Source organism: Psammomys obesus, unplaced genomic scaffold, assembly GCF_907164565.1.
Source record: "Psammomys obesus unplaced genomic scaffold, mPsaObe1.curated_primary_1811, whole genome shotgun sequence".
Classification (NCBI taxonomy): Eukaryota; Metazoa; Chordata; class Mammalia; order Rodentia; family Muridae; genus Psammomys; species Psammomys obesus.
Window position 1 is genome coordinate 1,537,235 of NW_026596353.1, and position 19,668 is coordinate 1,556,902.

General features: G+C 48.9%; 1 protein-coding gene across 1 annotated transcript in view; it reads left to right on the plus strand.

The window, feature by feature from the left end:
• The window catches only part of Sin3b (SIN3 transcription regulator family member B), a 35,981-nt gene that overhangs the window by 1,790 nt on the left and 14,523 nt on the right, over positions 1-19,668 (plus strand). The window contains exons 3-9 of the mRNA XM_055597255.1: positions 365-518; positions 5,406-5,603; positions 7,515-7,658; positions 14,288-14,407; positions 16,239-16,328; positions 16,509-16,627; positions 18,731-18,938. Coding sequence (XP_055453230.1) covers positions 365-518; positions 5,406-5,603; positions 7,515-7,658; positions 14,288-14,407; positions 16,239-16,328; positions 16,509-16,627; positions 18,731-18,938 — 1,033 coding nt within the window. The remainder of the gene's footprint in view (positions 1-364; positions 519-5,405; positions 5,604-7,514; positions 7,659-14,287; positions 14,408-16,238; positions 16,329-16,508; positions 16,628-18,730; positions 18,939-19,668) is intronic.

Here is a 19,668-nt window from a genome sequence, read left to right on the forward strand (position 1 = left end):
AAGAAAGAAAGAAAGAAAGAAAGAAAGAAAGAAAGAAAGAAAGAAAGAAAGAAAGAAAGAAAGAAAACGTAGCCTCATCCTTCCCTAATTCATAAAATAAGAGGGAATACATTGCTGGGAGAAGTGTGGCCTCCTGTTGATTGTCAGCCTCATACACCCCAGGAGCTCAGATGGCTTGGAGAGCTGTAAATACTTTATAGTTCTTGCCAAACCTAGCCACAGGTGGTCTCACATGGTGGGCCCATTTTAGGAATCTACACCATCATTTAAGCCTGAGCTGTGAAAACTTTACGGACATTTGGGTGAGTGGGTTTTTCAACCTTGCTCCCAGTACTCTTGCCCACTTACATTTTTTCCCCCCCAGCATCGACACCCCTGGCGTGATCAGACGTGTATCTCAGCTTTTTCATGAGCACCCTGACCTCATTGTGGGGTTTAATGCGTTCCTCCCACTTGGATACCGCATAGACATTCCCAAGAGCGGCAAGTTGAACATGCAGTCGCCTCTGAGCAGCCAGGTAGGCTTCGCTTGAGTGATGTGGCCCTCCAGAGTCAAGCCCACAAGGAGCACAGCCAGGTGTTTGGTGATGTTGCTGGAAGTCTTGTGCAGTCTGGGTTTTTTTGTTTGTTTGTTTGTTTGTTTTGTTTTGTTTTTTAAGGTTCTCCAGTCAAGATAGGAACACAGAGGCAGTGTCTGCATCCCAAAGTGAGCAGTTTAGAGGTCCTGAGTACAGTGGCTGGGGTATGGTTCAGTGTGGCATACATAGTACACTTAGCGTAGGCAAAGCCCTGGGTTTAGTCCCCAGCCCTTGAGGTTGGGTGCACAGGGCGGTGATACCAGGGTCCAGGAGAATTTTATGTTCAGAGTCATCGAATCACTAGCTGCTGAGGTCTGGCCTCAGGGCTTTCCCAACAAGTCTAACAGGCCAAGTATTCAGTGACCTCTGGTGGCTTTCATTGATCGCAGGCCACCAGTAACCCAGGTGCTTGGGCTGTGTGCATAGGAATAACTTTTCTGTCACTTGTGGAATTGCCACAGGTTCCTTTCTCAGCTAAGGCTTGGGCACTGCTCCACTCTGCCACTCTGACATCAGCACAGATAGTTCTGAAACTTATCTTCCTGTCTCAGCCCTCCAAGTGTTAGGGTGACATGTGAGCCACCACAACAGGCTTCTCAGTGAAGTTGGAGAGGGACTCTGGAAAGGTGGTGTGGCCCCGAAGTTCCCTCTAAGAGATTCCTGTGGAAGTTCTGCTGGTTCCCCTCATCAGCATGCCTCTTGAAGCCCGGAAGCTTTGCCCAGGTTTCAGAGGGAAGCATGTGCTACTGAGTTCTTAAGAGTTTCCACTTCCCACCTGTACCTGAACCCAGGATCCATGGCACCAAAGCTTTAGCCAAGCGACTTCTGAAACTCATGTGGCTGCGATGCAAAGCAGCATGAACTTTGTAGAGAGCAAAGAACAGTTCCTCAAGTGTGCATACTGTGAGCATGATTGTCGCTCACTAGGAAGCAATAGGAAGTAGAGCCTGAGTCATGGGATGGGCTGCCCCCTACCACCCAATCACACAGGGCTTTGGGCAGATAGTAAAGCCAGGAGCAGTTTTGTTTCCCCTCATAGGTGGCTTAGGTGATGAAGGGCCTCAGTGACTTACAGAAAGGATGACAAAGACCATCTCAGGCCTATAAACAAGGCACTTTTGGCAGTCTTGAGTCACATTCCCTCAGGGTACTCTGGAGCCCCTGAGTCTTGATGACAGTGATGGTCTGATAGTGCCCAGCCCTGATCCTGACCCAGATGTTTCCTGCTTTCTAACTCAGGGTTCATGGGAGACGTCCTCCAGAATTCCTAAAGCCTTAGAGATAGCATCGCAGCAGGAGTGTGTACAGGTCTCCACATGTCAGTGCCTTGCAGATTTTCATTCTTTGAGTTGTTTTTCTATCTTTGCTGTTTTCCTTATTTGAGACATAGTCTCTGTAGCCCAGGCTGGCCCTGGAACTTGATATTCTCCTGCTTCAGCTTCCAGAGTGCTGGGATGATCGGTACCTACTATCTCAGCACCCTAGCTTCATTGTTTTGAAATGCAGCTTGGGATCGAAATCTCTTCCCCCACATTTCCCCTCTCCCTTTCCCCCAGCTCTTCCATTGTAATAGTTTGGAGTGACAGCCACAGATGGGTACTGTCCCTTCTTTTCTTTTCTTTTTTTTTTCTGTGTATTGTTTTTTAAATTAATTTATTTTTTATTACTTATAATTTATTCACTTTGTATCCCAGCTGTAGCCCCCTCCCTCATTCCCTCCCAATCCTACTATCCCTCCCTCTTCTCTTCCCCTGCCCCTCCCCAAGTCCACTGATAGGGACGGTCCTCCTCCCCTTCCATCTGTCCCTAGCCTATCAGGTCTCATCAGGACTGGCTACATTGTCTTCCTCTGTGGGCTGGTAAGGCTGCTCCCCCATCAGGGAGTCAAAGATCCAGCCACTCAGTTCATGTCAGAGACAGCCCATGTTCCCCTTACTAGGGAACCCACTTGGACACTGAGGTGCCATGGGCTACATATATGCAGGGGTTCTAGGTTATCTCTATGCCTTCATCTGCTGTTGCTTCTCCCTAAGTAAGCATCTTCAGAGCTGTTGCCTCAGCCCCTGCTGGCGTTCACAGTGTATGTTTTTGTGTTGCTGTTCTCCAACTGAACTCTACAGAGGAGGCCTTTACCTGTGCCTTTCCAGGTCCTCTGTGTCCCTGAGCTATGTTAGTGAAGGAAGCAACTATCAGTGGGCAAGGGAGTATGGGACATGTAGCTCCTGAGGACTGTTAGAGTAGGTCTAGGTTTTGCTGACTGACAGGAGGTTTTGGCTACCCACTTTGGGGAGGCTAGATCAGTTCCTGTCAAGAACAGGTGGTGTCTTGGTTTGAAGAGTTCCAAACTACCACTTCCTTGGAGCTGGGCTCTCAGTTTAATTTAGGGTTTGGGCATAAGACTCCCAATGAGAGACCAGCTGATAGCAGGTTCTTTGTGGCGCTGGGCTGAATAGGGAGGAGGAAGGGCCTTGGAGGGATGGGGCCATTAGGAACATTCTCTGTAAAGTGGAATAGGGCTGGAGAGGAGCTGAGAGGCAAGCTTGCAGGACATGGCATGGCCAGGAAGTCTTTTGCTGTTGGGCCAGGAATTAGCCAATCCAGAGACTTCTCAGAGGCTGGGGAGGACCCATGTCTTAGGACAGGATCCAGGAGGGTATCAGTGAGGTAAGGTGTGTGTATGACCCAGGCTGGCCCTTTGGTTCCTAGGCAGAAGCCGCAAGGCCCTGACAGCTGGGCCTGGCCGTTTGTTCATTTAGGCTCTTGAATATCCAGAGGACCGTGTGGTCCTTGGATCGATGTGGGGCTCAATGTGGGGATCAGCTATGTAAACAGTTACCCCAGGAGGAAGGGGGTACTAAGGGCAGGCAGGGAAAGAGGATGGGGCCAGTCTAGAAAGTTCTGCTGCCTACTGTTGGTTTTTATAGTTTCCAAAGATCACTGTAAAAAATTGTATTATAGCTGTATAAAGCATCACCACTTATTCCAGAACATTCCCTTGCCTCAGGAACAGACCTGCCAACCACTCCTTTGCTTCTTGTCTCTCTATATTACCTATTCTGGGCATTTCATCATTCACTCACATAGTATCTGTCATCGTTTCTTTTCTTGGCTGAGTAATGGTCCACGGGATGGACCATGTTTTGTCCATTTGTCTGGTGGGTGTTTGAGTTGTTTCCGCCTCTGGTTGGCAGTTGGGAATGGCACCTCATTGAGTGTTGGTGTTGGTGTATGAGTCCTTTCCATTTTGGATCTGCTTATAGGATTGTGATTGTTGGACTGCAGGGAAATTCTCTGTTGGATTATTGAGGCGCTGAAGGCTGTTTCCATAGTAACTGTTCTTACCACCATCTAGTACCTTCTGCAGAGTCCCTGTCCAGAGAGCTGCCTCTCTGTTGTGCCATACTCGTATATTCAGGGGACCCGAGCGGTCATATGGTGCTGGTGCATGTCTGAGTGGCTGAGAAGGCCCCAGTCTTGCCAAGGGCAAACCCAGACCCCTGTGACCTTGAGCACAGGCAGGCAGGTTCCTGAGTCTTAGCCTGCATTTGTGATCAGTGTGTCCTCAGCTTTGGCTTCTGGCACTGTGTGTGTCCACTGTCACTGTGGTTATCTCTTGAGGTTCTGCCCTGATACCTGAGAACACTACGAGTTGGCCTCTGATCCTTGAATTCTGTACCTGCAGATTTGCCACAGATGGAACATTTCAGGAAGCATACACATCTACTGAGCATACAGACTGACTTAGGACACCAGGCTGGGGGGGTGTGATCTGTGTCTGTGCCTATGCTTGTATTGTATGTAATTGTCATTCCCTAGTCACAAGGTGGAACTATTGACAATGTACCTTGTATAAAATGCTTGGTGGTGGTGTATGCTTGTGAGAGGCTGTGCACATCTGTATAATGCTGTTCCAAATTTACAGTTTGTAGAAGAGGTCCTGGAATCTGTTCCCACCTTGGATACTAATGCATTGCTGTTTGGCGATGGGGCCTTGAGTGAATAAACATAGACCTGATGAGACCATCTGGGAGGGCCCTAATTTGACTAACATTCTTTTTTATGTGTGGGTGTAGTTGTGGGTGGGTGGGGTTTTTTTTGTTTTCTTTTGTTTGTTTGTGAGACAGGGTTTCTCTGTATAGCTCTGGCTGTCCTGGAACTTGTTCTGTAGACTAGGCTGGCCTCGAGCTCAGATATCCTCCTGCCTCTGCCTCCCAAGTGCTGGGATGAGCGATGTGTGCCATCATGCCCTCTGCTCCTGGTGTTCTTTTCAGAAGTATTGAAGAAAAATGGGTGAGATGGCTCATGCCAGTAATCCCAGCACTCAGGAGGCAGAGGCAGGTGGATCTCTGTGAGTTCGAGACCAGCCTGGTCTAAAAAGTGAGTCCAGAACAGCCAGGGCTACACAGACAAACCCTGTCTCAAAAAACCAAAAAAAAAAAAAAAGTGTTGAGGACATAGTGCTAGCCTTCCCTCAGGAACCTGAGCTGCTGGCACCTCACTCACTATACACCTTCTGCCTCCTGCCTCTTAAGGAAAATTACCTGTTGTTCAAGAAACCATTCAGGTGTCATGTGTGTGCCTGCTGCCCAGAGGAGGGAGCTGCTGGGGAAACAGGAAAGTTGTTTAGAGTCACTAAAAGATGGTTCTGGAAGATCATGGTGAGCATGCCATCTGACTAGAACCTTGAGATCAGCTGTGGTGACTGCTCCAGTGGAGAAGTGTGGGATGTTTCCTCCAGAGGGAGGAAGTGCTTGTCTCTCATGGGTCCACAGGAATAGCACATGGCCCCCTGGCCACCCCATGCCTCTCACTGCCTATGTTTCTCAGGAGAACTCTCACAGCCATGGTGACTGTGGTGAAGACTTGAAGCAGATGTCCTACAAGGAGGACAGAGGCCGAGTGCCCATGGAGTCGGACTCTGTGGAGTTCAACAATGCTATCAGCTATGTGAACAAGATCAAGACCCGCTTTCTGGACCACCCTGAGATCTACAGGTCCTTCCTAGAGATCCTACACACCTACCAGGTGAGGCCTAGCACAGCACAGCACCTGGGCCCTTCCCAACCTAGGCATTGTTTGATGTTGAGGACCTGAGAGTGGAGCTCAGGGCCTCAAGCTGGCCAGGCACTTGCTGCAAGCCACAGCCCAGCTAGACACTATTGCTAGCTTTTCTCAGCCAGGGCATAGCTGCAGTGTTCCGTCTGGTTCTAGGAGAGTCAGAAGCAGGTTGAGGTGGAAAAAGGGTGCATGTTGAGAGGTGTGTAGGCCAACCCTTGGTCCAGTAGCAGGGAGGAAAAAAAGGCTACGGACAGCCTGTGGAGGGTCCAGGGTCAAAGTACATAGCTCTGATTCTCACACAGGAAACTTTCTTAGCCAGCTCAAAAACTAACACTTAAAATGATAGGTTATGACTCCAGCATTACACCACACATAAAGTTGCAAAAATAAAGTTTTTTGGCATACAAGTTCACCATCATAGTGCAGCCTAGGTACCCCATAAACTTGGAGAGCCCCATTGATGGTCTGTCTTTGAAGCACAACTCCATTAGTGTGTGCCAGGGAGCGGCTTGACTTATGTGCATGTGAAAACCTCAGGTAGTGACAGTGTGTCTCCCAGCACAGCAGCACCTCCAGAGAGAGCACAGATGTAGGGTGCTGGTATAGTTTTGTGTTCTTGGGGGCACACCAGCCAGGTAGGTGCAACTTGCTACTGAGCAGTGTTGAGGCTACTGAGGCTGCTGTGCTGGTTTAAGGAAGTTTGGTGGTGTCTGCAGAGGCCAAGCCCAGAGTGCAGGCCTTGGCCAGGGTGTGTATTTCACTAGTTCCTGCAGCAGGATCCATGCAGGCTTCCTCCTCCGAGTTAGTCTTATCCTTGTCTGTGTCTCTGGGAATGAAGAGGTGGCAAGAACACTATGCTTGCACATCACTTTTTACAGTTTACATGTTCTGTAAGGGACACTACACCTGCCTGCTGAGCTATCTTGCCTGCCCCTAAGTTTTGTGTGTGTGTGTGTGTGTGTGTGTGTGTGTGTGTGTGTGTATGTGTGTATTTAAAAATAGTGCTTTGAAGGCAGATGTGGTGGCTTCAAAATGCTGAGCTAGGGGGAATGCTGTAAGTCAAGGGCATCCTGGACTACACAGTGAGCCCCAACTCCCTCCTGAGCCACCTTGAGATTCTTAAAACCATACATGTCTGTTGGGGCTGTTGTGTTATTATAGGCTTGGATTCTCAACTGAGGGTTCTGGCTGTCATTCCAGAACATCAGGGTTAGGATTAGAGTTCCTCTTTCCCTTCCCTTAGTCAAGTCTACCAGTGCCAAGACTTTCCCTGGGAAAGGGCAATGCTACAGTGGCTGCTGTCAGGTTGTGGCCGTATGGCCACTGCAGTCTGGACCTAGTGCTGTTCTCTTGACTATGACATTGAGTTAGGTGGCATATTTCTACCAAAGTCCTTTTTCTTTTTTAAGAACATGTCTCATACTGTAACACAGCCTAGCCTGGTACTGGCAGTCCTCCTGCCTCAGCCTTCGGAAATGCTGGGATGTCAAGTATGTGCTATCATGTAGTTCCTAAAAGCCACCTGGATTCTGTATCCCTGTCCCGATTCTCTAGCCTCAACATCTACCACCTCCTCCCACACCTCAGTCCTCCCTCACCTCAGGCCAATGCACACAAGAAGCCTTTCTTTGTTCCTCACTCATCTCCTGATCTAGCAAGCATGGCTCCCTCTTTGCAAGGTCACAGGATTTTTCTCTTATCTGGTGCCCTGTTCTTCCATTGCTCTGAGACCCATTGTGCCCTCCCCTTTCTGTATGACAGGGCTCAGGCCACTGAGAGCAGAATATACTTATAGTGTAGGTACAAGGCTGATGTTGGCACAGCTGCACATTCCTGCACTGGGACCTGTCTCACCCTCCTTTCTTTTCCCACCTGCAGAAGGAACAACTGCACACTAAAGGTCGCCCGTTCCGTGGCATGTCTGAGGAGGAGGTCTTCACAGAGGTGGCCAATCTCTTCCGTGGTCAAGAGGACCTGCTATCAGAGTTTGGACAGTTTCTTCCTGAAGCAAAGAGGTCTCTGGTGAGTGCCAAGTGTCCAGGATCTTGTCCTCAAGATATGTGTGAGGAGCTAGAGTCTGCCAGGCGTGTCATACACACTGTGCCTGCGGTACTGTGGGAGGAATTGTCTTCACATGGAGACAGGCTTTCAGGAGTAGGGGAAGGAGGGCTGTGCCCAGGAACAGGCTGCACTTGGCTTTCTCCCCATCCAACCACATGCTGTGGCCTGAGGCCTGCCAGAGGTGCCGTTTCTGTGCCTTTTGTTTTTTTTTCCACACATATTAGTCTTTTTTGAAAAGTAAAGATGAAATGGATGACCCATAAAATTCACCACTTTAAGCGATTCTGGGTCAGGGGTTGGGAGTCAGGTAGCGGTGGTGACACACAGCTTTAGTCCCAGCACTCAGAGGCAGAGCCAAGCAATCTCTGAGTTTGAGGCCAACCTCGTTGGCATAGCCAGTTCCAGACTACTCAGGACTACAAAGGATAGAATTCAGTGCTGTGCAGTCTACTTAACATGTAGTCCAATCAAAACCTTCATCTAAGTTATAGGCTACATGCCTCCAAAATGAGACTCTGTCCCCATCAGCGCCCACCCTGTCCATCCCCCAGTCTCTGATATGCTTCCTGCCTGGATTTGCCTGCTCTGGACATTTGTCACTTGGGGTCTGTGACTGTATGTTTTTTTGAGATGTGTCTATATTTAGTCTTTGCTAGTGTTCCCTCCTGTTGGCTGAGTGATAATGTTCCCAAATGTGAGTTTTCCCATCTCATCCACTCATGTTGTAGACATGGGGTGGTTTGCTGTGAAGATGTTCAGAGTGAACAGACTTGTAGAAGTGATGACTTTGATGCCTGGTGGCAGCTGTGGGTCTGAGGGTCCATGAGCTTCCTGGATCACACGGCAGCTTCATTTAGCTTCCTACAGATCGTAGTGTAGTCTGTTTTCTGCAGCAGTGGTTCCATCTCCCTGTGTCCTGCCCACACTAATTCCTTTCTGTTTTGTGTTGAGTTGTTTTACAGCTCTGAGAGTGAAATGCATCTCAGCTTGTACTACGATTCCCCAGTGCAATTGATTCAATTGAATATCATGTTTGTGTACTGGCTTTTTAAAAAAAATTTTTTTATATTTTTATGTGTATGAGTGCTTTATCTTTATGTTCACCTGCACACCAAAAGAGGGCGCCAGATCTCATTATAGATGGTTGTGGGCCACCATGTGGTTGCTGGGAATTGAACTCAGAACCTCTGAAGAGCAGCCAGTGCTCTTAACCACTGAGCCATCTCTCTAGCCCTGTGTGTACTGGCTTTAAGATATGTTGTTTATTACTGTTTTTGTGTATGTATTTTGTCTGTATGATATTTTGTGCACCATATGCATGCAGGTGCCTATGGAGACCGGAAGAGGGCGTCAGGTCCCCTGGAGCTGGAGTTACAGGTACTTGTGAGCTGTCACATGGGTCCTGGAACCTGAACCCGGATCCTCTGCAAGGGCAGCTGATGCTCATACCACTGAGCCACCTGTCTCTCCAGCTGCAGCTGAGCCCACAGCGTCTTACATGTGTGAACTGTAGATTCTCACCCCCATCTGTCATCTTTTCCCTGCTTTGTTCACGTTTTTGATGTACAAGATCTTTTGATTTTGATCATTTCTTTTCTCATATCACTCTTAGCCTTAAACTTTAGTTTTAGCTCTTAAGCTGCATTTTATATATGGGGAGTGAGTCAAGTCCAGCTTCAGATCCACTTGTCCAGCACATCTGTGGCAGGATGTGCTGCCATGCTTGGTGCCATGTTGACATTACCGCTGTGAGTGCAGGTGCTTGTGACTGTGTTGCCATCTTTGGCCTAACAGTGGCACTGCAGCTTTTTTGCAGTGAGTTCAAAAACAGGAAGCCAGTATCCTTCACCTCCTGTTTTTTCTCAGACCCCTGATGATTGATGATCATCTTTCTTGTTTTCTCTGTGAGATTGGGTCTCATGGTAGCTCAGGCTTGCCTCTTAACATGTGATCCTCCTACCTAGGGCTCCCTGCATGCTGGAATCACTGTTGTGGGCCACTACTCTGGGTCATTCTTTTTTTAAAATTACTATTACATATTTCTGTGCATGCATTTGCTGTGTGTGTGCCATGTGTGTACCAGTCACAGTTGATATGGAAGTCAGAGGACAACTTTCCCCTTTCACCCTCCGTCTCTCAGGACCACACTTGGGTCCAGGCACTTTACCAAATGGGACCTGGGCCTGGTTTTTGGTCTAGTCAGGTGTTTGCATCCTGGCACGTTACCATTGTTTCCTCAGGCTTCTTAGACAGGCCAGTGGCCAGTTGCCTCGGGTTTGTCACCATGTCTTGAACCATGTCAACCCTAGGTGGGATGAAACCTGAAAATAACTAACTACATCAGAGAAGCATGTATCATCCAGCATACCTACCTGGTTTCTAGGTGCCCTCCAGACCCAGATGATGGCAAAGCCCTGGGAGCCACGTGGCCTGCTGTGCCTTCCACCTTCAGGCAGAGCTAGGCTGTACATTGCCCTTGGGCCTTCCTTCCTCCTCAGAACTATGACCATCTGTCTACTCAAGTGAGACCACAAGCTGCTGGCTCACTTCAGGTGATGAGTGTTGTCTAAACTGCTGGAACAAGCTGCAGAAGCTCAGTCCCTGATTGTTCCCACAGGTGACACTGTCTCACTCCATGTACCCAGAGCTTCACAGACCTACAGGGGCTCCCCTTTGAATTCATGCCTGTCATCTCAGTGGCTTCTTTGTCTTGTATGTTTTAATGCCGTGTGACACACTGCATAAGGGAAGAAGGTTTCATTGTGGCTCATGTTTTCCTAGGTCTCTGCTGCTGTCCTTGGCTCCCTGGACTCTGAGCTTGCTCTGAGAAGACCCTCAGGGCAGTGGGGGCTGATGCAGAGGCTGCTCATCTCCCACCACACACACCAGACAGTGAGCTGGAACCCTCACCTTCCCTCCAGTCAGGCCCCGCCTCCAGAACAGCACACCTAGTCAGACACAAAGCCATGAGCACATGAGTCTTTGGGGGTTGCTTCATCTGGGTACCATGGTACCTTATTCCTACCATAAAAGTATGTATGATAAGGGTGGTACCTCAGGGTCCCGATGGCATAGCCATAGATTAGGATGAGTTTCCCATCAGCTGCTTCTCAAGCTGGGGCTGGTATTTGGGTCCTCAGGTCTGTGTGCTCATCTGAGAGGTACGGCTCTATCCCAACAGCCCTTGGAATTGGGAGCCTATGCCATCCTCCACTGCCCTCCCTGAACTACCCTAATGGGGTGGAATGATGTGAGGGGGGCAGTGGCGGTGGCCTGGACCTTGAAGCTCAGGGGAGTTCTGGGGTACAAGGCCTCCCTTGCTTTCTTCAGTGGTGGGCCTGATGCCCTGAACATATAGCTCTGACTCTGGGCTGGGCCTCAGTAGGTACTCAGTTAAGTTAGCTACTGGCCTGAGACCCTGTTTCAGTCCTAACCCACAGGAAAACCAGAAGGCTTATCTGTTGGACCACAGTGATGGCCCAGACCTTTAATCCCTATACTCTGGAGGGAGAGGCAGGTGGTTATCTATCAGTTCCAGGTCATAGACATGAGTTCCCAGGGCAACATAGACACTGTCTCAAAATAATAAGTGACAGACAGTGAGCTGAGGAACTTTGCTAAAAGTCAAAGAAACCTGGGACAGATGGCTAACTAAGGTGTCTGTTTAACATATCAAAGCTGATGGTGGCCACCAGACTCTCTCAGCCTGGCCAGTAGGACCTGTTGCAGAGTCCTGGTTCTTCCCTGCACTTCTCACCTGCCCCGGGTCTTTAACCCTCCGACTCCCAGACAACTTCACTTCCCCAGCCTGATCCCTGCATAACTTAGTGATTTTAGCTATTCAGGCTCTTAGCTTCTGCTTGGCTCCACTCCTGGATCTTTCCTGGTTGTGCCCTCCCCTCTTCATGGCCCAGGTCAGCCTGGACCCTTCCAGATGTCCCTGGCTATGCTCTTCCTCATATCTACAATAAATCTGTCAGATCCTAGGGAGTGGTCACCAAATGAAATGAAAAGAAAAATGATGTGACCACTGAACATGACCAGTGGGGGGGAGCAAAGAAGAAAGGAGAGTGCCTGGGAACCCAGAGGCCAAGAGGGCAATAGTAACAATCACAAATAAATAAACAGCTTCTGCTTGGGAGGCAGTAGCAGGTGCATCTCTGTGAGTTTGAGGCTAGCCTGCTACAGAGCTAGTTCCAGGACAGTCAGGGCTACACAGAGAAACCCTGTCTTGGAAAACAAACAAACAAACAAAAAACCTTTCCTGACCCAGCAGCAGTCACAGCATTCATAGAACTCTCAGGAGAGGCCAGCTTTCTTCCCTATTATTTCCCCTTCAGTCACTGCCATGACTGAAGTTCCACGGTGCCCCAGCCCCTAACACGGCAGAGTATGTGAACAGCTGTCGAGCACAGTGTGAGAAAGCTGCCCTGTGCATTTAAGATTGTACTGTTTAAAGTAATTACAGTAACAATATAGAAATTCCAGACGTTCATAAAGCCACTTAGGAGTTTTTTACTTGGCTAAATTACTTAGTTTAAATAAAGTTGTTTTGGAAATGGTTTAATATTAACTCATGATACTGTTCTTCCAGAGGATCCAAGTTCAACTCACAGCACCCACAAGAGGACCTCTGTAACTCCAGTCTCAGGGGATCCAACACCCTGTCTGGCCTCCATTGTCACTTCATGCACACAGTACACAGACATCTATGGAGGCTACATAAATAAATATTCTTTTTTTAATTTAGAAAATACGTAATGTTTATTCATACATCATGGGACAAGCTGCAGAGGGACTAGTTATCTCATAAGCTGTTGGACGCACATCATACTGTTACAGACCTTTGCAGTCTTCATTTTAAGCCAGGAATAAATTGGCGTCATCTTTACTAAACCTGTCTGTTGAATACCAGCCGGATCCAAGTGTTCCCGTGCATTGGAGAATCAGCCCTGTTCTAGTGACTTGAAAATCATCTGACACATGAGGTCAGGCACATGAGCCCAGCCTGTAGGCTGTGGGCCAGGAAAACTTTGCAAAGTGAATGGGTGTGGCTGTATGTCAGTAAAACTTTATTCGGTGGGCTTTTTACAGCGTGAATAGGTTTGGCTATCATTAAAACTTCACAGAGTCAATGGGCTGCCTGCAAACCATTAAAACCTCATTTATAGAATGAATGACTGTAGCCATTGGTGGTAGGCCTTGTGTGAGTAGTTGGCCAACCTAGCCCTGATTTGGGGCCTGTCTAGACAAAACAAAACAAAAACCATTAAACAGCTAATGTATGGGCAGTGTCAGGGACAGCAGTGCTGGGTCCCTGAAGCTAGGCTGTGTGCTAAGCATCAGCTCACCCCAAGGGCCCATGCCGCTCTGTTGTGCTCACAGCCCTGACCTGCCTCTGGGAGAACTGGGAGTTTGGATCTGAAAAATAGTTCCAGTGAAGAGCTCCCTGGGAACAGCACTTTTTCTACTTGAGGTTCCTGGGACAGTTTTGATGGACTGACTGAGCTATTTATTTTCAAGACAGGCTCTTGCTGTGTAGCTTACACTGATTGAAATTGGTACTTCTCCTGCCTCAGGCTCCTGAGGGCTAAGATAACAACCATGTGCTGTCATGCCTGGCTGTTGGGTTTAGGGGATCTGTCTTACTTGTGGCTGAAGGGTAGGCTTTTAGTGTTGTAAAAATTTCTTCCCCTTACAGAGTAGTTTCTCCTCCAGAGATGATCCCTTAACCCAGTGCTTCAGAGTGTTGCTCTGTGTGCAGTCTAGCACTTTCCCTGTGTGACATGTTAACAAATGGCTACCTGCTGATTCTGCAGGTGTGGTTTTTTTCTTGGTTTTGCCTTTTTCTTTTTGCTTTGTGCATTGCACATGGCTGCCGTGGCAGCAGCACAGAGCCAGTCTGCAAAGCATTTTCTGCCATCGGTACACCATGACTGCATTTTGCCCACAGTCTGGGCAAGTAGCACCTCCTTCACGTGGGATCTAGATCCCATGTGAAATGGGAGTAGTGGATGCTGATACTCATTCAGGGTATTAGAGAGTCTCTGACCTCCTTAGCTCCAGAGTAGCAGCATCTCTGTCCTGTTGGTTAAACCCTGTTCCAGCCATCCTTCCTTGTGATACAGCACAGAGCAAGGGCTCTCCCATGACATGTCTATCATTCATGGCAAAAAAAAAACCCTTGAAACCTGGTTTAGAGGACCCCACCAGTGACCTGGATGATGTGAGCTACTTCCTCTTGCTGCTGGGGCTGTATACTGTTGCCCACCCCCTATGTAGAATGCTTTGTGTCTTCTGTAGACACTGACCCTACCAGGCACACTCAGTTGTCTTCCTGCCGAGACTCTTGACTCCTTAGAGGTGACAGGGAGCCTTCTCTAGCCCTGTGCAACATTCACCTGTGGCCTGTGCACTCAGTCTCTGCCTTAGAAAAGAGGACCAACTTCAGTCTATGTTCTCAGTGCAGAGACCCTTCCATGTGACACACAATTCCTGACAAGGCTCTAGGCCAAACCAGAAGCTCCTGCATGTACACAGGTGGGCCATCTGCCTTTCTCCATCTGACCACCTCCTGTTTATGTCCTTAGTTCACAGGCAATGGGCCGTGTGAGATGAACAGTGTGCAGAAGAGTGAGGAGAAGAGTCTGGAACACAGCAAGAAGCGCTCTCGGCCCTCACTCTTGCGCCCTGTGTCTGCACCAGCCAAGGTAAAACTCCATGTGTGGTTCTAACTGCACATGATGGGAGTGATGTAGAGGGCCAAGCAACAGGGGAGCCCGAGGCCAGAGCCTAGTCTGCTAGGAAAAGATGTCTGCTGACCTAGTATTTCTTCCCCTGCTCTCTTGACCTGAGCTTGTGAGGAGGAAGGGGGAGTTGGAAGGAAGGGCGAGGCTTGCTGTTGATCTCCTTTTCACTGTCCTGACTCTTTCGTAGGTGGGGCTGCAATTGAAATGTGCAGTTGTATGGTTTGGTTACTGCACAACTGAGGAGTGAAGGTGGCTGGCAACAGTTCCTGTCCCGCTCATCACCCCGTGATGGTGGATTTCTAGTTCTGTCACTGTGTGTTTTCCAGTTGACTTTCTATAGTAATAAAGTTTTTTGGCATTTCTGTTTATTTAGTTATGTGGAGCAGTGTCAACCTCAAGTCACAAGTCATTACTATTACTGGTATCTTGACACCCAAACTGCCCTGGACTGGCAAGTGGAACCCTTTCAAGCTGCACTTGGGTCTCCTACCATGTTCATCTTTTTCATCCTACCCAACTCCAAAGAGTTGGGTATACAGCAGTGTGCTTCATGCTATGAGCCTGAGTCAAATGCAGGTCTAAGCCTGGTTTATTCGTTTGTTTGTATGTGTATGAATGTGACACACCTTGGAGATCAGAGAACCTCAGGGCTCATATGGGAATATATGGGAACATGTTCATCAGACATGTTTGACAGGCAGGTTTACTTACAGAGTCATGGCCCCTGCCCGTAAGTCCAGTTTAGAGTCAACTGTTTGCACACAGCCTTAGACCTCCTGGGGCTGCCCCTCCCTGCCTCCTAGTCATTGTCTGGCCCACAGGACAGGCAGAAGCCACAGTTTCTGTGTCCCCAAGGCTGGAGTAAGGACTATGGAGTGGCTCAAAGGCACATTGCTCTCTCTGGTACCCGAGTTTATCCCTAGCACCTGAGTCACAGCAGGATGTATCACTAATGTCTACTGACCATGCTCCTGGCCCAGGGTTTCCTTGAGCACACCCACAGCTCCCAGGTTGTTTCCTCCATGCTTGCCCACCCTTTCTCCAGTCAGTGTCAATCAGCCCTGCACGAGGGCCTGGTTATGATAGTCCAAACTAATGTCTTCTGAGCATGCGTGAGGCCCTGGCTTCCATTTTCCCAGCCCATGTCTATTAAGCATGTGCAAGGCTCTAAGTTCTATTTCCTCAAGTATTCTTGGAGTGTGTGATGGTCTGGGTTCTCCCAGTGTCTTCTAAGCTGCCCAAAGCCCTAGGTTCCATTTTCCCAGTCAGTGGCTCCCAGCTTGTATGAAGACTTCAGGTTCCATTTCTATAGGCCATTCAGCGAGGCTTGGTTCCATTTCCCTTTTAAGCATCTGCCCACCACTGTGAGGCCTGGGTTCTATTTCCCCAGTACTTAACGCACACATGAGGCCCTGGGTTCGTTTCCCTGGCAGCTGTCCATCATGTGGAGGCCCCATGTCTTCCCCTTTCCCTTGTGGAGCTTGGACCGTTACAGTACATCCCCTTGGCCCAGATCTAATTTCCACAGCCTTAAATGTGTGCTCAGCACCAGGTTCAATCCCCAGATCTGACAGGGTGCTGCTGTGGGCTTTGCCTTTCCTCAGGTCCTGAGTTGGGGTACCCATATCACACAGGGCCAGGGAGGAAGCAGTACCCTGATGCTGCGTGGCCAGACATCACCCAGAGTACTAGAGACAGGGCCTTGCTGACTGCATTTGAAGCTTCCTTGGGTTCCGTGTACCCCAGTCCTTTGGTGGGGACCCACCATTAAGCCGAGGGTTTCTCTCTACAGAAGAAGATGAAGCTCCGAGGCACCAAAGACCTGTCCATCGCTGCTGTGGGGAAGTACGGAACGCTGCAGGAGTTCTCCTTCTTTGACAAGGTGAGCGAGGCCTTCTATAAGGGAGTCCAGAAGCGGGGCCACTGCCAGCCCTGATGGTTTCAGGTCATACACATGCTCCTTTGCCCCCGCCCCCAGCACATACCTATGTGGCTTCTAAAGTGCCCAGTGTGCACACCTTTTGCAGGTGTTCCTAGCACCCAGCTATCCTTCCTCCCACAGGTCCGCAGGGTGCTGAAGAGCCAGGAGGTGTACGAGAACTTCCTGCGCTGCATCGCACTCTTCAATCAGGAGCTGGTGTCTGGCTCTGAGCTGCTGCAGCTCGTCAGTCCTTTCTTAGGGTGAGTGGCTTCTGGCTCCCAGGCCTCCTCCTGTCATTCCTCCTGTCCCACCCAGACCTAGGGGGAATGAGCCATGAAGTGTATTTGTGTGATTCATTCCTCTTAAACACTGGTTTATTTCCTGTGTGTGCCTAGGTGGAGGCCAAAGGCAGGTTCTTAGGTGGGTCCTCTCCCTAACTCAGGTTGTCAGGATTGGCAGTACACACTTTTACCCACCTGTGGGTTCTCTTTATTAAAATTATTGCCCAGTTACTTCTGGTAGACTCACATCTGAAAAAAATGATGTGAAGAAAGCAGGGTCCCTAGTGCTAGGTGATCATAGGAACTGACAGGCCCTGGCTCCCCAGTGACCCTGTACACTGTGTGTGGACGGTGTCCTTGACTTCCGATCGCGCAGGCTATGACTGACTTTGTGACGGTGTGAGAGCTATAACCATTGGGTAGACATTTGACCTGGACCTTGACAAGTTATAGATGTATTTGGGGACTGGTGGTACACAATTCATCCTCTTGCAGGGGCATCAAAGGCAGCTTCTTGGCAGCCCTCCTGTAGTACAACAGCGTAGCCCGTATCTCTGATGTGTTGATCTGCTCATTCCTCTTTAATGATATCTTCTTTTTCATGTTTTTCAAGTTTTTGCGTGTGTGTTCTGTATATTCCCCAAGTTGCTCCCCTGCTGATCTCCACATCACGTGTACCTTCCCTGCAGCAGTAAAATAAATACACAGAACACAAGTTAACAGGAATTGAGATGGCATTGCATGTCATTTGCTATAAAAGTGTCCCATTAACATCCATCCATCCTCTCTCTCCCTCTCTCTCTCTCTCTCTCTGTACATCTGCATGCCAGAAGAGGGCAGTAGAGGTATAGATAGTTGTGAGCCATCATGTGGTTGCTGGGAATTGAACTTAGGACTTCCGGAAGAACAGATAGAGCTCTTAACCACTGAGCCATCTGTCAAGCCCCACATCTTACTTTCATTCTGACTTTTGAGAATGAATCCACAGGGTCCTTTGTGAGGAGGACCCCCTCGTGAGGGAGGGCTACTTCACCCAGGAAGACAGCCCTGGTGGACACAGCTGTTCTTTGTTCTGCCCTATAGAGCAGCCATGGACGGAAGCAAGCAAGTGTGTGGCCAGACTGTGTGCCAATCAAGCTTTATTTACAGAAACTAGTTCGTGGGCAGATTGGCTGCAATGTATGGGGTACCTGGCCTGGATCGAGGACCATTCCAGCACAGGATTCGGGGATTCTGATGCCTGTGGCCTAGCGAGGGGCAAGAGTGCTCTGCCCAGGGCTAGGTATAGCCAGCAAATAGAAAGGGCTGATGTCAGAGCTTGGAATCAAGGCTGGTGTCTTATTTGTGTTTTGAATATCCTAAATGAGGTTGCATCTAGCCTAGAACATCCAGACTGTGGCTTGGACAGCTGTGAGCAGCTGAGAGGCTGGTCACAAGGCTGTTGGGACACTTGAGGGTTTGTTTGTGTGTTTGTTTGTTATTTTGAAACAAAGTCTCTCTATGTGGCCCTGGCTATCCTGGAACTCACAGTATAGACCAGGCTGACCACGAACTCAGATCAGTCTGCCTCTGTCTCCCTAGTGTGTGCCACTACACCTGGCCTTGTTTCTTTTTTGTTTGTTTGTTTAATTAATTTTTTATTTTATATTCACTGGTGTTTTGCCTGCATGTATGTCTGTGTGAGGGTATCGGATTCTCTGGAACTGGAGCTACAGACAGTTGTGAGCTGCCATGTGGATGCTGGGAATTGAACCCAGGTCCTTTAGAAGAGCATCCAGTGCTCTTAGCTGCTGAGCCATCTCTCCAGTCTCCTCTTCCTTTTTTTTATGTTAAGAGACAGAAAATGAATGCAGTGGAACCCACAGAGATAATTCAAAGTGTGCTTTGTGGCTGTGGCTTAATCAGCTGGTGAGGTCTGCCTGAGGGAACGTGGTTAGTGCTGGGAGAGAACCCTCCTCTCGTTCCTAACACTGAACTCTGATTCAGACCATCTTTGAGTTTCCATATTTACGAGGCATTGTCATGACCAGATCATTCTTAAAAGGCCCAGTGTTTACTTACAGTTTCTGTCTGTCTTTGAAGGAAATTTCCAGAACTCTTTGCACAGTTCAAGTCCTTCCTGGGAGTGAAAGAGCTCTCCTTCGCTCCACCTTTGAGTGACCGCTCTGGAGATGGCATAAGCAGAGAAATTGACTATGCGTCTTGTAAGCGAATTGGATCCAGCTATCGGGCACTTCCCAAGACCTACCAGCAGCCCAAGTGCAGTGGAAGGACTGCCATCTGCAAAGAGGTAGCATCCATGGGCCAGATCCAGACTTCTGGATGACATTTTATACCTGAGGGGTGTCATCAGAGGCCCCTTGAGCTTCATGCCCTTTTGGTTGGCCATGCTTAGAGCTCACACTGGTGGGGGGACTTGGTCAACTTTATCACTGCCTGGTTCTGCCCTGTTCCCAAGTATCTTAGTGAGGGTTTCTCTTGCTGTGATGAAACACCAGGGCCATGGGGAGAAAAGGGTTTATTTCATAGTCCATCATCCAAGCAAGTCAGGGCAGGAGCCTGAGGGCAAGAGCTGATGCAGAGGCCATGGAGAGGTGTTGTTTACTCTCTGGCTTGCTTCTCATGCTATGCTCAGCCTGCTTTCTTTTAGAACCCAGGACCACCTGCCCAGGGACAGAACCACCCACAGGCCAATCTAGAGGGTCATTTTCTTAATTGAAGTTCCCTCTTCCCAAATAACTCTAGCTTGTATCAGATTGAGATCAAGCTAGCTAGAACACCATTTGTGTGTTCACTGTGACTCTTGGACACCTTTTCAGGTTTGTGGGCAGTCTCTTAAGAGGGAACTCAGGAGTTCCACTGAGGGCCAGAGATTTATAGCCTGAGAGTCTGCCTAAGTACTGCACAGCAAATGTGGCCCACTGCCTACACATGTCAGTAAGGCTTTGTTAGCACACAGCCATGCTCATTTGTGGACAACCACCTGTGCTTACTTCCTCAGGACAAAGGTAAAGTTGATT